This window comes from Lagenorhynchus albirostris, chromosome 2, assembly GCF_949774975.1.
Source record: "Lagenorhynchus albirostris chromosome 2, mLagAlb1.1, whole genome shotgun sequence".
In the NCBI taxonomy this organism is placed as follows: Eukaryota; Metazoa; Chordata; class Mammalia; order Artiodactyla; family Delphinidae; genus Lagenorhynchus; species Lagenorhynchus albirostris.
The window spans coordinates 150,370,377-150,383,408 of record NC_083096.1 but is presented as its reverse complement, the minus strand read 5'-3'; the positions used below and the strand labels follow the sequence as shown (position 1 = coordinate 150,383,408).

The following is a 13,032-nucleotide window of genomic DNA, read 5'->3' as shown; positions in this document are numbered from 1 at the left end:
TGGGCTCTTCCTGCCCCCTCAACCACCACTGGCCCTCTGGTTCCTCCTCCCCTCCCATATCCTTTCATCGCTCCCCCACCCACCCCTCCACACACAAAACCCAGGTAGGGGAGGCAGGATATCTCTGGGTGGGCACAGACCCTGCTGGGGGAGGGGTACTTACTTTCCCTGAAGACTTGACCCCTCGGATGAGGCAGAGGAAGACGACCACCCAGGAGACACCCAGGCAGCCAAGGAGGGGCAGTCGCACCTCCCCGAAGTTTCCGATGTCATCTGACAGCTTCAGCACATAGAGCCTGGAAAGGGGATACTTTGTCACTGATGGCCAGCCCCGCCACCCAGCAACAAACTCCCAAGGCCAGGGCCCAGCCTGGCAGCTCCCTCCTTTCTCACGAAGTCCCAGCAGCTGGCTGATGTGAGATGGGAGCGTCTGTGAGGCGCCAGCCCCGGCAGGCCCAGCCCCCTCTGCCTGCTTCCTCTCCCAGGACCCTCAAGGGCACCTGCAGGCCACACCCTGGTCCTGGGCCAGCCTCTTCAGCCCCTGGGTGTGGAGGTCTCCCTGTCCCTGCTCAGACCCAGCCCAGGCCCTTGCTTGTGTGTTTCTCCCTTCAGGAATGCCCTCTCCTCCTGACTAGACACACCCTATCTGGCGTCACCTCCTCCAGGAAGCCTTCTGTGATCTTTTCACCCACACTAGTCCTCCAGCTCTGATGAACAGAGGGAGGCAGTGGAGGACTGAGTAAAGATGGGGGCTCCGGAGCACGCAGGCCCAGACCTGATCCTACGTATGTGTGGCTCTATCTGGCGCCCTGTGCCGCGCCAGCTGTGCTCTTTCAATCAACTGGACGTTTATGTGCCAGGCCCTTGCTAGATGCTGGGCATATAGACCTGGATCAGGCATTGTGGGTACTGCCAGGAGGAGTGCCTCAACCCCATGGGGAGGAGCACACTGGAAGCCTTCCTGGAAGAGGTGAAGCTTGAGCCAAAGTTCGAGGGATGGGGAGGAGGTGGGTGAAGAGGAGTGGAAGTGTATGCCAGGCTGAGGGAATAGCACGCAGCAGGACAGGGGTCAGGAACCAGCACAGCCCCGCCTGGGCATGTCAGTAGCTCAGGAAGGCTGGAGGAGAAGAGGGAAGGGAATAAAGAAAGATGAAGATAGGAAGGGACCAGACCAAGAGAAGCTGCGAAGTCAAGGCTGAGAAGTTTGGATTTTATTCTGAGAACAGTGAGAAGCTTCTGGAAGGTTTTTAGAAGAGCACTCTCAGGGTCTCTCCTGGGCTCAAAACCTTGCAGTAGCTCCCATCTCTCGTCATGGAAAAACCAAAGTCCTTACGGTGGCTACAGAGCCCTGCATGATCCATTACCTCCTGCCATCTCCCGGACCTCCTCTCCTCCTGCTCTCCCCCTTGCTCACCGGCTCCAGCTACACTGGGCTCCTTGCTGTTCCTTAAATGTGCCGGGCATGCTCCCACCTTTGCACATGCCATCCCCTATTTGGAGTCCCCTTTCCCCAAATCTCCACATGTCCACATGGGTGTGAGACCTATGCAGGCATACAGGACCCCATGCTTAGAAGGGCCCTGTGCTTGGTTTAATGCCCTGCCGTTGTCATCTTGAAATTCTTAATTCATTTGAACTAGGGGCCCCATCTTTTCATTTTGCAGTGGGCCCCACAAATTATGCAGCTGGGCTTGTCCACGTGGCTCCCGCCCTCTTTACTTCCTTCAGGTCTTCACTCAGGTGTCCTCTTTGCAAAGGAGCCTACTCTGGAACACCTGATTAAACCTGCCACCCTGGCCCCAGCCTGGCACACCTTACCCCCTTCTCTGCTATATTTTCCTCCACAGCACATCTCTTTCTATCACACTGTACATTCTACTATTTAGTTTGTCATCTGCCCTCTGAAGGCTGGGGTTTTTGTCTGTTTTGTTCCCTGTTGTATCCCCCAGTGCTTAGCACAGAGCCTGGCACAGAGCAGTGCCCAATAAATATTTGTTGAATACATGAATGAATGCACGTGATGGAAAATGGACTGAGAAGTAGAAAGGGGAGAACCTGGAGGGGGACTGGCTTGGTTGTTGGAGTTGTCCAGGCTAGAAGTGATGAGCAAGAGACAAACTCTTGAGCCTCAGTTTCCTCATCTGTAAAATGGGCATCATAACACCAACCTAGGATAATTTGTAGAGAAATTTAGGTAAATACAGGCTCCTTTCTTTCCCTTCTTTCAGCAAGGGTCTCTCAGCGTAGCTCATAGGCTGTCCTCTAGTCTTAGCTATTTTTACTTTTTTTTTTTTCCAAATCAGTTCTCAAACCTCATGACAACATGTTTAATACCTTGCGAGGGGTTGTCACTCCGGCCCCTCATGGGGCAATGTTGCCAGGCCTGGGACTTGCTGTTTGCTTGGTCAGCCTGCCTGGCTGTTAAGACTTGCAAGCACCTTGTCCTCCCTCCTCTGCCTCAAATCTTCCCCCAGGCCGCCTTACACATTGTGACCTGCAGAGGGCGCTGTCCACCACGCCCCTCTCCTGTCCAACTCCCGCCATAGCGCTGGTTCATTCAACGGGCCACGCCCTGGGCTGGAACCTTTCCAGGCTCTTAGTCCATGGGGGAACTAAAGACAAAGGGATGGAGAGGTTCCCCCCAAGGAGAGGCTCCTGGACCCCTGCAGCTGTGCTTTCCAATCCTTTTCCCTTCGTGGCACGCAGAAAAAATATTTTGGGCCCGCAAGGGCAAATCGACAAGGTCACTCAAAGTAAGGCAGCAGGGCTGGGGACTCTGGGCTGCCCAAGCGCCCCGGACTGGCACGCTATTTAGGGTGCATCGTGTTGGGAGGCTCTGCTTTCCAGAATAGCCATCGGGTCCTACTGCTACAGCCGAGAGTCGCTTTACTTTAAGCAACAGCGTTCAAAGTAAAGAAACCATTTCTTGTTTAAAAGACTTTTTAAAAACTTTGCTAATTATACCTGTTAAGCTGGTAGGGCTTTATATTATCTTTTATTGCAAGAGTCCAGCATATAATACGAGAGCTTAAAGATTTTAGAAGGCTAGCCTGGGAACTAAATAATGAACTCTACCTATCTTTTTATAGTACCATATTTAGTGTTTTGTTTTGGTTTGGGACTATGTGCTTTTGAGATCAAACAGCTAACCTTAAAACTTTTGGAACCCCACATATTTACAGGTTGGCTCTCGCATAACATCTCTGGAATTATTCTGCATTATTTTTAAATTTCCCCAACCAGATGGTAAATGCCTTGAGAACAGGACACCCTAATCTATTTCACCGCATCTCCAGCAGTGGCTATCACTGTGCTTACTGAGCACCCATCACTGTTCCTAGTGATTTATGTTGCATCTTTATAACAACAAGAATGATGTTGTAACCACCTCTGCTTAACGGATGAACAGCTGAGACTTAGAGAGTTTTGGTGACCTCCCAAGTCCACGCAGCTGGTAAGTGGCAGAGCCAGGATTTGAGTGAGGTCTGTGTGGCTCCGGGGCTGCCATGAAGACACCAGGAGAGGGGTGCTGGGATCCAAGTCCCACTGGGTGTCAGGTGTCTGCTGGGGAGATGAGAGAGCATGTCCTGAGCTTAGGGCCTGCCTAGCAGGCATTAGACCAGCACACAGGACTGTAAGACAAGGTTGTGAAGGGGTGGTGAAGGAGGGGAAGACTGTGGGCCAAAGTGGGCCAAAGAGGCAGACGTGGGCTCAGAAATCTGCCCTGGGAGCTTCTCTTGCTTTAGAGGAGTCACTTAATCTTTCTTTTGACTTGTTTGTTCACCTGTAAAATGGGAATATTTTATAAAACCTGCACCCACTACCCAACAGCGTTGCTGGGGGGCTCAAATGAGATTGTGCAGCTCTCCAGAGGGGCGCTGGAGAGTGTGGACCAAGAATGCCTGTAGAGTATCATTGGCCTAATTCACACTAGGCACCAGGCAGAGAGGCATGTATATCCTGACACAGCATTGCTGCCTAGTTCGTTAACCTCTGAGCATAAGTCTCTGAATCTGAAAAACAGGGATAATATCATGTAAGAGAATATGCCTGGCACATAGTAGCTGCCCGAGAAATGGGGGTGCTTGCTCGCCTCACCTCCTTGCTGATGCCATCCGGGGCAGCCCTCTCAAGGGTCATTTCCCCAGGCTCTCCAGGAGGGGGCAGCAGGGAGCCATCCTTCAAGGAACGAGTACTGCCTGGGACAAGCAGCTCCTTAGGGATGCCTGGCTCCAGCCCCGGCTGAGCAGTAGAGTTGAGCTGGCCACCCTGTGGACCTCCTGACCCATGGCTAGTTTTCTTTGAGGGAAATCCCCCTCTAATTGCACTGGATAAAATCTCGTGAGCTTTGCCCTGCAGTGGACCCACCCGTTGGGGAATCCCTGGCAGACGGCCGCTGGGTGAGAGCTTCTGGAGAATCTCCGGCGTATGGGCGGAGCACTGTGCTTCTGGGAACTTCCAGAAGGTTCACCCCCAGTCTAGATCAAGCTGCCCAGTCCACACCATGCCTCAAATATAGCAGAATACCTAAACGGGCAGAGTCTGTTTCTTACTCCCTGCTCTGTCCCCACTCTGAGTGCTGTACCTGGTACCTACTAGGAGCTCAAGAAATGACCTGTCCTATGACTGAATCACTGAGTGTGCCCAGAGGTAAATTTGCCTGCCCCTTACTGGGAGGCAACAGCTCTGTTGTCTCCACCACGAGCCCCAAGGGCAGTAACCACATCTTAACCATCTTTGAATGTCTATAGCCCAGCACAGAGGCTGGCACAGGGGAGCTGGGCCCTCAGGGTTCGAGCACTGGGCCTGGGCTTCGAGGATACTGACCTGCTAGGACTTCAGGTATCACTGGGGCCTCGGCCGCTCACCCACGGCTCTCCATCACATTGTGGAGAAGGCCTCCAACCCTCAGCCTGGCATGAAAAGCTCTGCCCCTTATGATGCCTCTGGCCTCTTCTGTCCCAATACTCAGTGTCTCACCTGCCCCCGACCCCAGCTCCGGTTTGCCGCCTCCTGGCCTCGGCTCACCTGCTCACGTCTCTCCCAATCCCTCCTATGTCTCCCTCCCTCCTCTGGGAAGCCTTCTTGATCAGCTCCTCCTGTACCCACCACATCCCTGAACATACCTGCGCTGAGGCACCTGCCCCTAAGAGCGGTAACTACCCATCTCCCACCCTGGACTGTGAACTCCTGAGGGCAGGGGCTCAGGCCCATGCATACCCCATGGGCACACAGGGCCCGGCAGGGTGGACGCCATAAATGTTTGCGGAATGAATGAACGACGCCTACCCACCAGTCCACCAAGCCCTCTTCCCATGAGTTCCTCAACAGGACATGGGGAATTTCCTCCAGGATGTCCTGCTGTGCCCTCACACCCACCCAGCTGGGACAAGGTCTTCCAAACATCTCCCACAGCAGCTTTCCCTTCAGCCAGCCCCGAGACTCCGTTCTCTGTCACCACGGAGCACAGCAGTGCCAGGCTATCTTTCCTAAGCACAGCCTGACGAGGACAGCCCTGGGCTCAGGAACCTTTCACGGCTTCTTCTGTTCCGCAGCATTAGGTCTGTGATTCATTCTTGTAAGTTCTCCAAGAGGGCTGGTGCTCCCTCCTAGGCTACCTCACGGCCCGTGAGCGCCCGACACACCCGTCACTCTCATCACAACAGGTTCCCCTCAGGCTCAGGACCAGCCCCTGCTCAGCTGGGACCCAGGGCCTCCACGCGTGCTGTTCTCTCCAGGAAGCCATCCCCCTTTTCCCTGACTCTCCTCTGCAGACTTGTCTGACTGCTGGAGCCCTCTCTCCCTCGCTGCCACTGTGGAGCGTCAGCCTCTCCTGAACCAGGCTGTGAACTCCCTGTACCCCTTCCCGCACCTCTGGCCCCCTCCATTCCTGGTACCCTCCCGAGGCTGCAGACGGTTGCCTGATGGCCAAGGCGAGGGCTGAGTGTTGGCGCCAGGGGTCCCCCCCAGAAGCCCAGGTCCCTTGGGGGCCTCACCTCCAGTACTCCTCGCTGGGGCTGGTCCTCTGGAGGGTGTGGTTGAGCGCGTGGGAGAGGTTGCCAGGCAGGGTGGGAGGCCGGGAGCCATTGGTGATGTTGGAGGCATCCAGCACACCGGCACAGTCGGGTGTGTTCCAGGGGTTACTGCAGTAGGCCCAGGGCAGCACGGGCGTCATGGACGAGAAGAAGTAGTAGAAGGCGATGCAGATGACCACGTTGTAGTAGATGCCGATGTATGTGGACACCACCATCATGCCATAGCCCACACCTGGGGGAGGAGAGGGGCAGGAGCGGCCTCACACGTCTAGCTGAAGGAGGCAAGGCTAATTCTGAAGGGCGTAAGAGGCAGGCTTTCATGGAGTGCCACAAGAGGCAGCTCAAGGCCTTGGCAGGGGCGAGCTGGGGGGCGAAGGGCCTTTGTGTATGAATGTGGTAGGAAGAGAGCGTGGAGGCCAAGTAAACATGGACCCCAGCATGTGTCCATGGCCTTGGCCATTGATGTGGGCCTCGGGTTAACACCAGTGTCCCATAGGGGTTGGCAGTGTTTATACAGATGGGTGAGTCAGCATGGTCCCCAGAGGCCCGTGTGTGTGTGTGTGTGTGTGTGCGCGCGCGCACGCGTACCCCACCCAGGCCTCACCTTTGAACATGGGGCTGATCCTCCACACCCCCAGGCAGCCCTGACTTGCAAACTGGCCGAAGGAGAGCTCCATGAAGAACAGTGGGATCCCACAGAAGGTGAGCATGATGAAGTAGGGGAACATGAAGGCGCCTGGTGGGCGGGGAGAGGGCTGGCTCAGGGCGGCTTTGGGGAAATCCCACCCTCTTCCTGCTCAGAACTGACAGCAAAACCTTTGCAACTGGCTGGGCCCCCAGGAGGGTATGCCACGCGCTGGGCCGGAGCCTAAGTCTGAGGCACACTGCTCACCACCTGTCTTTGAACCTGACAGAGGCTCCCAGGAAGTCTGCTCTGAGTCAAACCCAGGGCCCAGAGCCGCCATGTTTGGGTGGGATTTGATGGCTTAACCAAGTGATTTCACACACATTAGTCAATGAGATCCTCAAATATCCTTGAATCGTTTGGGCGCGGGGCTGCTGAAACACAGGCCTGCCTGCTGAAAACAGGGAGCCTTGGGAGGTTGGGTTGCTTTCCTCTACCTCTCCTCCCCTCGAGGGGGCAGGCTGCCAGGGTCGGGGTGCAGCGCCTTAGGTAAAGGGTACCTAAGCCAGGGATGGGGGCAAAGGAGATCAGGGCCAGAGGCCAGCCTGTCTGGAGTGTGTGCCGCGGAGGGGGCGGCTGGGCCCCGGGGGGTGGGCTCTATCCACATGGGTGGACCCTGCCCTGTGCCCGCTGGCTACCTCCCCCGTTGCGATAGCAGAGGTACGGGAAGCGCCAGACATTGCCCAGGCCCACGGCATAGCCCACGCTCGTCAGTACAAACTCGATCTGGTTGCCCCAGTTGCCTCGTTTGAGGTTCTGGTCCTTCTTGGTGGCCTCACTGGGCACAGCACCATTCTGCGGGGACAGGAGAGAAGCTACCATCAGCAAGGCATCTGCACGCGCGGTGCCTGACCCTCTGGGCCTCCCCCAGTGGGGACACCACAGACCCTCCAGGCCCCCACCCCACCCTGGGCTTCCCCTCTGCTGGCAGCAGCTGCAGGCAGGCCCGGCAGAGGACGGGAGAGGGAGCAGCGGCCACCGGAGGGTGCTAAGCCGGCCTCCCTCACCAGCCCCCCAGCACACTGTACCAGCCCACCTGAGCAGCTGCTACCGACATCTGAGAGGTGGGACACTGAGCGGGAGCTCGAGTTGAGGGCCCCCCAGCGCCAGCCCCTCCCAAGCCTCCCCTCTCCCCTTTGGGTGAGGATCTGGGAGCAGCTGAGCCTCATACCAAGCAGCCAAGCTGGGCTGGGCACAAAGGGGCCTGTGTCCAGACAGCCCCCCCAGCCGCGGCCACCACATCGCCAGGCTGAGCACGCTGCCCATGGCAGGCGGCTGCGGGGGAGGGGACCCGGACCCCTCCCCCAGCTGAAGGCTTTTTCCGGGGGGCACACGGTGGGCAGGGCTGTAGGGTGGGGGAAGGGGGAAGCAACTGAGCTGGGCCAGACCTGGGGAGGGCATTCTGGGGCTCAGGATGGGAGGGCCAGGGGAGCCATGTATATTGCCCATGATAGGGGCGGGGGCCCTGGGGAAGCTGACCTGGGCTGGGGGATGCTGGCCATGAGTTGGGGGGAGGAGACCAGAGTTGTAGGCACCACGCCAGACTTGGAGGACAGACTCTGCTAGGGGAAACAGAGGGAGTGACTCTAGAAAAGGGTCTCTGAGCTGAGAAGAGGTGGGCTGCAGAAGACGGGCTGGTCAGGAGGGGCTGATGAGGGAGTTTGCCCCAAGGGAAGGATGCCAGGCTGGCCTGGAGGAGCTGCGAGGCTGGACTGGGTGGCCTGAAGCCCCACTGAGGACCCTAACCCCACAGCTGGAACTAACCCAGTAAGTTCCTTTATAAGTGAGTGCACCCCTCCCCCATGCCCTGGCCTTTCCACCCCCTACCAGGTGAGCTGGAAACCGAGCCACCCTGAGCCAGTGCCTGAGGGGTCAGAGGTGTCTCACTAAGAGACAGGGACCCCGAGAGTCACCAACAGAGAAGCCCAGAGTCCTTGAGTGACGGAGACAGTCTCCCAGAGATGGGCTGCTCTCCTGAGAGAAATGGCCAGGCGTCCCTGGAGGACACCCAGGATCAGGGACACAGCCGCACGGCCTCTGAGGGACGGCACTGCAGTGACGCTGACCCTCAGCTTGAAAGAGACATATTCAAGGACAATAGGCACGCTGGCCAGTAAACAAACGGGCCTGGTGCTTTGACACGCTGTCGGACCCTGACACTGACCAACAGATGCAGAGGGGAGGAGTGGCCTCCCCAGGCCTGCGCCCTCCGGAAAGGCCCATCTAGGAAGGCAGGCACAGGAGGCCCCGGCACCTGGTGGTGGCCCCCCAGCCGTGCATCCCTTGCTCCCGCAATGGGTACATCTGGGGGGGTGCTCTAGGCTTGCACACCACGTGGGCACTACAGCACAGACACCCTTGTCCTGCACACCCAATCCAGCATTGCCCGGAGAAGACACTGAGCCTTATACCATCCCAGAAGTTTTGGGGGCACAGTACCAGAAACCGTGGTGCTCCCTTCAAGGAGCACGCAGAGCCAACCAGCAGACCTGTGTACTTTCATTCATGCAGCCACGGAGGTTTACGAGCTCCTACTATGTGCCAGGCCCTGCACCAGGCTCGGGGAATTCAGCAGTGAACAAAACACACCCCTACCCACTCAGAGCTAGAAGTCCAGGAGGAAGTAAGCCATCAATGAGATAAACACATACTTTTTATATGCAACTTCAATGTGCCCACAAAGGGGAATTTCTCAAGTCACAAGAGCATGGAAGGATGACAAGGGGTGGGGCTGGGGGCTGGGTGCGGTCACAGAAGGCCTCCCTGATGAAGGGGCTTGAAGGCCACCTTGTCTCTGGGAGTGGGCGGCTCCCGGTCCCAGTGTGACAGGTCCTTACAGAATCCTGCCTAAGCCTGTCACCACCTCCTAGGGTCTTTTTTTGGGACAGGCCTAGAAATACCTCAGGGTCAGGGGAGCATTTTTTCAGAGGGTGTGAGGCCTGCTTGGGGTAGTTTATCCACTCCCAAACAAATCCCAGCCCAATAGGGCTCCTATATGTTGCTCCTACAATAACAGTTTTGTTCTGTCCAAGGCTTGTTTACTTAGGGGCACAGTGGGGGATGGTGGCAGCTGTGGAGTACATGGGTGGGGTCACGAAGCAGCGGTTACAGCTGTAAAAGAGGCAACTGAGGGTCCAGGATGGCCTCATGGGCTGCGCAAGGGCAAAGCCTCTTGCAGAGACCGAGGTCCCCAAGGCCTGAAGTTCAAGGCCTCTCTCCTGGCCCCAGCCCCCTGACCAAGTGCAGCGGGACCAGACTTGGACCTCTGAGGTCTGCTCCTTCCCTGGCGTGGAGGGGGCAGGGAGGGTGATGATGCCTCCAGCCGAGTGCCTAGGCGGTAGCTTGACTGAGCCGTCAAGAGCCAGTGGTCACTCCATTCAAGAGCAGCACACCACTAAGCCTTGTGCTAACCAGCTCAGCCCTACCGGCTGTGACCTGGGGAGGCCAGAGCCTGGGGGACAGGGGCTTGGAACTGGGGATTGGGCTGTGGCGGGAAGTAACAGGCAACACTAGGGGTCTGCTGTGCAGAACACGCTGAAATGACGCCCTGCAAGTGGTACGAGGAGCTCGCGGCAGAAGCAGCACCATCTGCTGCTCCCCAGCCCCGCGGTGCCCCATTCAGGGACTGTGGATGGGATGCTGCCGTGGGAGCCTGGTCCGCAGCTAGGCCTCTGACTTTTTTTTTTTTTAACATCTTTATTGGGGTATAATTGCTTTACAATGGTGTGTTAGTTTCTGCTTTATAACAAAGTGAATCAGTTATACATATACATATGTTCCCATATCTCTTCCCTCTTGCGTCTCCCTCCCTCCCACCCTCCCTATCCCACCCCTCCAGGCGGTCACAAAGCACCGAGCTGATCTCCCTGTGCTATGCGGCTGCTTCCCACTAGCTATCTACCTTACGTTTGGTAGTGTATATATGTCCATGCCACTCTCTCGCTTTGTCACAGCTTACCATTCCCTCTCCCCATATCCTCAAGTCCATTCTCTGGTAGGTCTGTGGCTTTATTCCTGTCTTACCCCTAGGTTCTTCATGACATTTTTTTCCCTTAAATTCCATATATATGTGTTAGCATGCGGTATTTGTCTTTCTCTTTCTGACTTACTTCACTCTGTATGACAGACTCTAGGTCCATCCACCTCACTACAAATAGCTCAATTCCAGTGCGGGCTATGTGCAGGCAGCCTGGCTGGTGAGGGCATGGTGCTCAGCAGGGACAGAAGAAGCCAACCTTCCTCCAAGTACACTGGAGGGAAGGGTCCCTCTGTAGGGGGTGGTCCTAGGGGCTCTAGTTCCCTTCCTCCCCCAGCCCTCGTCTGGGGACGCCCCTCCACTTCCTTCCCTGGCAGCGACGCCCAAGGCTGGTGAGGCTTTTTCAATGCTGCACAACTTTTTTTCTCCCTGCATAATTTTCCCCATTCTAAGCCTCCCATTTTCTTGATCTGCTAGATGGACGGCGTGTCACTGATATTAACTGTCCCTGCAGAGGTTGTTGGCTCTGAGGTGCGCACGAAAGAATTTCTTTGTGCTCCTGGTCTGCCCAGACTGGTGGCCTGTCTGCCTAACCCAGCTCGGCCCCGCCCACTGGCCGGGCTCCAGGCTGGTCCTGCCCATCACGCACCTCCCCCTGTCAGCCCCTCGCTGCTCTCCCAACCTCCCTCAGTCAGTCGCTCACACCTGGGTGGTGAATTAAACCATAGTGGCCTGGTGCCCCTCTGGGCTGCTCCCCTCCTCCTTGGGCTCCCTGGAGGGGCTCCCCCACCTCACCTCTGACTCGCCCGGTGAGTGATCTCCAGGGCAGGGAATGCCCTGCCCTGCCCTGTGCCCGAGCTTCCCCAGGCCCGGCAGGATGCAGGCTACTGGGCGTGCCTTCCATGGCTGTGTGGGTGGGCTGGCTGGTCATCCTCCATGACGCCTGCCGTGCACAGACATACACGTATAAAACCCTCCATGCCCCTTACCCTTAGAAGCAGTCGTTGACCTGTCTTGGGTTCACAACTTCCCACCCCTGTTCCTGCCTAGAGGGGTGAGCCACACCGAGCAGTCCCTTACATAAGTCCTTTCCATAGCCCTCTGCCCTCTACGTATTCACTGGTCCGGATGAACTCCTGGAATTAAGGGAGTTCAGCTCTGAGGACAGAATCCAGATCTCCCTCTATACCTTGGGCCTGGTAGGGCGGGACCCTGCACTGGGGGTTAGAAGCCTAGCATTCTAGAACCTGCTCCCTCAGCAGCCCTGGGCAAGCCACTTCCACTCTCAGCATTCAGCATCTTTTCCTGTAAAATCAGGGGATAGACAGACGACCTCAATAGATCTCCTAATATTCTGTAGCTCTGCCCTGCCAGGAATTTGCTATTTCTGACTCTCTCCTGTATTTTCCATTAGTTCCCACTCGCTTTCTAAACAACTAAAAAAAAAGAAGAAGGTGTTATTGCTTTCTTTCTGATTATAAAAGCTTATCATTTAAAAAAAATTGGAAACTACAGCAACGTGTAAAGAAACAATGCTGCAGAGCCCGCTCCCAGTGGCGGCCACCAGCACCACCGCAGGGGTGGCCCTTCCTTCTTCAGGCTCAGACCCAGAGGCAGCCCAGGATTCTACCCTGGGCGGCGGTTGTGCTCTGGCTCCCGACTCCTGCCCTCCGAGAGCGGTGTCCACGGGATATTTCTGTGAACTGTGAGCTCTGCTCTTGGTGGGCACTGAGGAATCCTGCAGCAGCCCGGGCAGGGCGGGCCCCACGAGGATCCAGCAGGCTTCTTGTCCAGGACTCTGCAGCCCCAGGGTTTGCTCAAGGGATGAAGCCCCATCCAAGACAAACTTTGTGGAGGAGAACGGGCAAGACCCTACATCCCAGACTGACCTTGCGCCAAATCCAGATCACTGGCAACTTTCTCTGAGTCCCAGTGGGGAATTCAGGCAGAACAGCCAGGACAGTAAACTGTGGCTGCCTCAGGAGACCCTGTGACCCCCTCACACCCCTTGGTTCTTGTTTCCCCAACTTCTCTCCCGTCGGTCCAATCAATCCAGGAGCCAGGCTGGCCCTCAGGCAACATCTGCCCCGCAATGACAGAGCCTTCCATCTTTCATCTGGCTTCGCTCATCCAGACACGGGAAAGAGTCAAGGGCCCGGGCTGGAGCAGCAGGACCGTGGGAAAATCTACCCCAGACCCGAGCAGTACGCAGGGACTGTCAGTGCCTCTCGCTTCAAGGAAAACCTCCGAGCACCTGTCAGGAGATCAGGCCCTCACACAGGAGGTGAGAGAGGCAAGGACATGCCCGGTGCTGTTTCGTCCCAGAGCCCTGATTG

The 13,032-nt window shown here is 56.7% G+C and overlaps 1 protein-coding gene across 6 annotated transcripts in view; it reads right to left on the bottom strand.

The window, feature by feature from the left end:
- SLC6A9 (solute carrier family 6 member 9) overlaps positions 1-13,032 on the bottom strand; it is a 32,339-nt gene that overhangs the window by 6,096 nt on the left and 13,211 nt on the right. For 2 of the 6 annotated variants that reach the window (XM_060140254.1, XM_060140255.1), the window contains exons 3-6: positions 7,359-7,515; positions 6,640-6,771; positions 5,997-6,267; positions 164-296 (exon numbers count right to left, since the gene is read on the bottom strand). In XM_060140254.1, coding sequence (XP_059996237.1) covers positions 164-296; positions 5,997-6,267; positions 6,640-6,771; positions 7,359-7,515 — 693 coding nt within the window. The remainder of the gene's footprint in view (positions 1-163; positions 297-5,996; positions 6,268-6,639; positions 6,772-7,358; positions 7,516-13,032) is intronic. The other 4 variants (XM_060140256.1, XM_060140257.1, XM_060140258.1 and 1 more) reach the window with 4 other exon arrangements.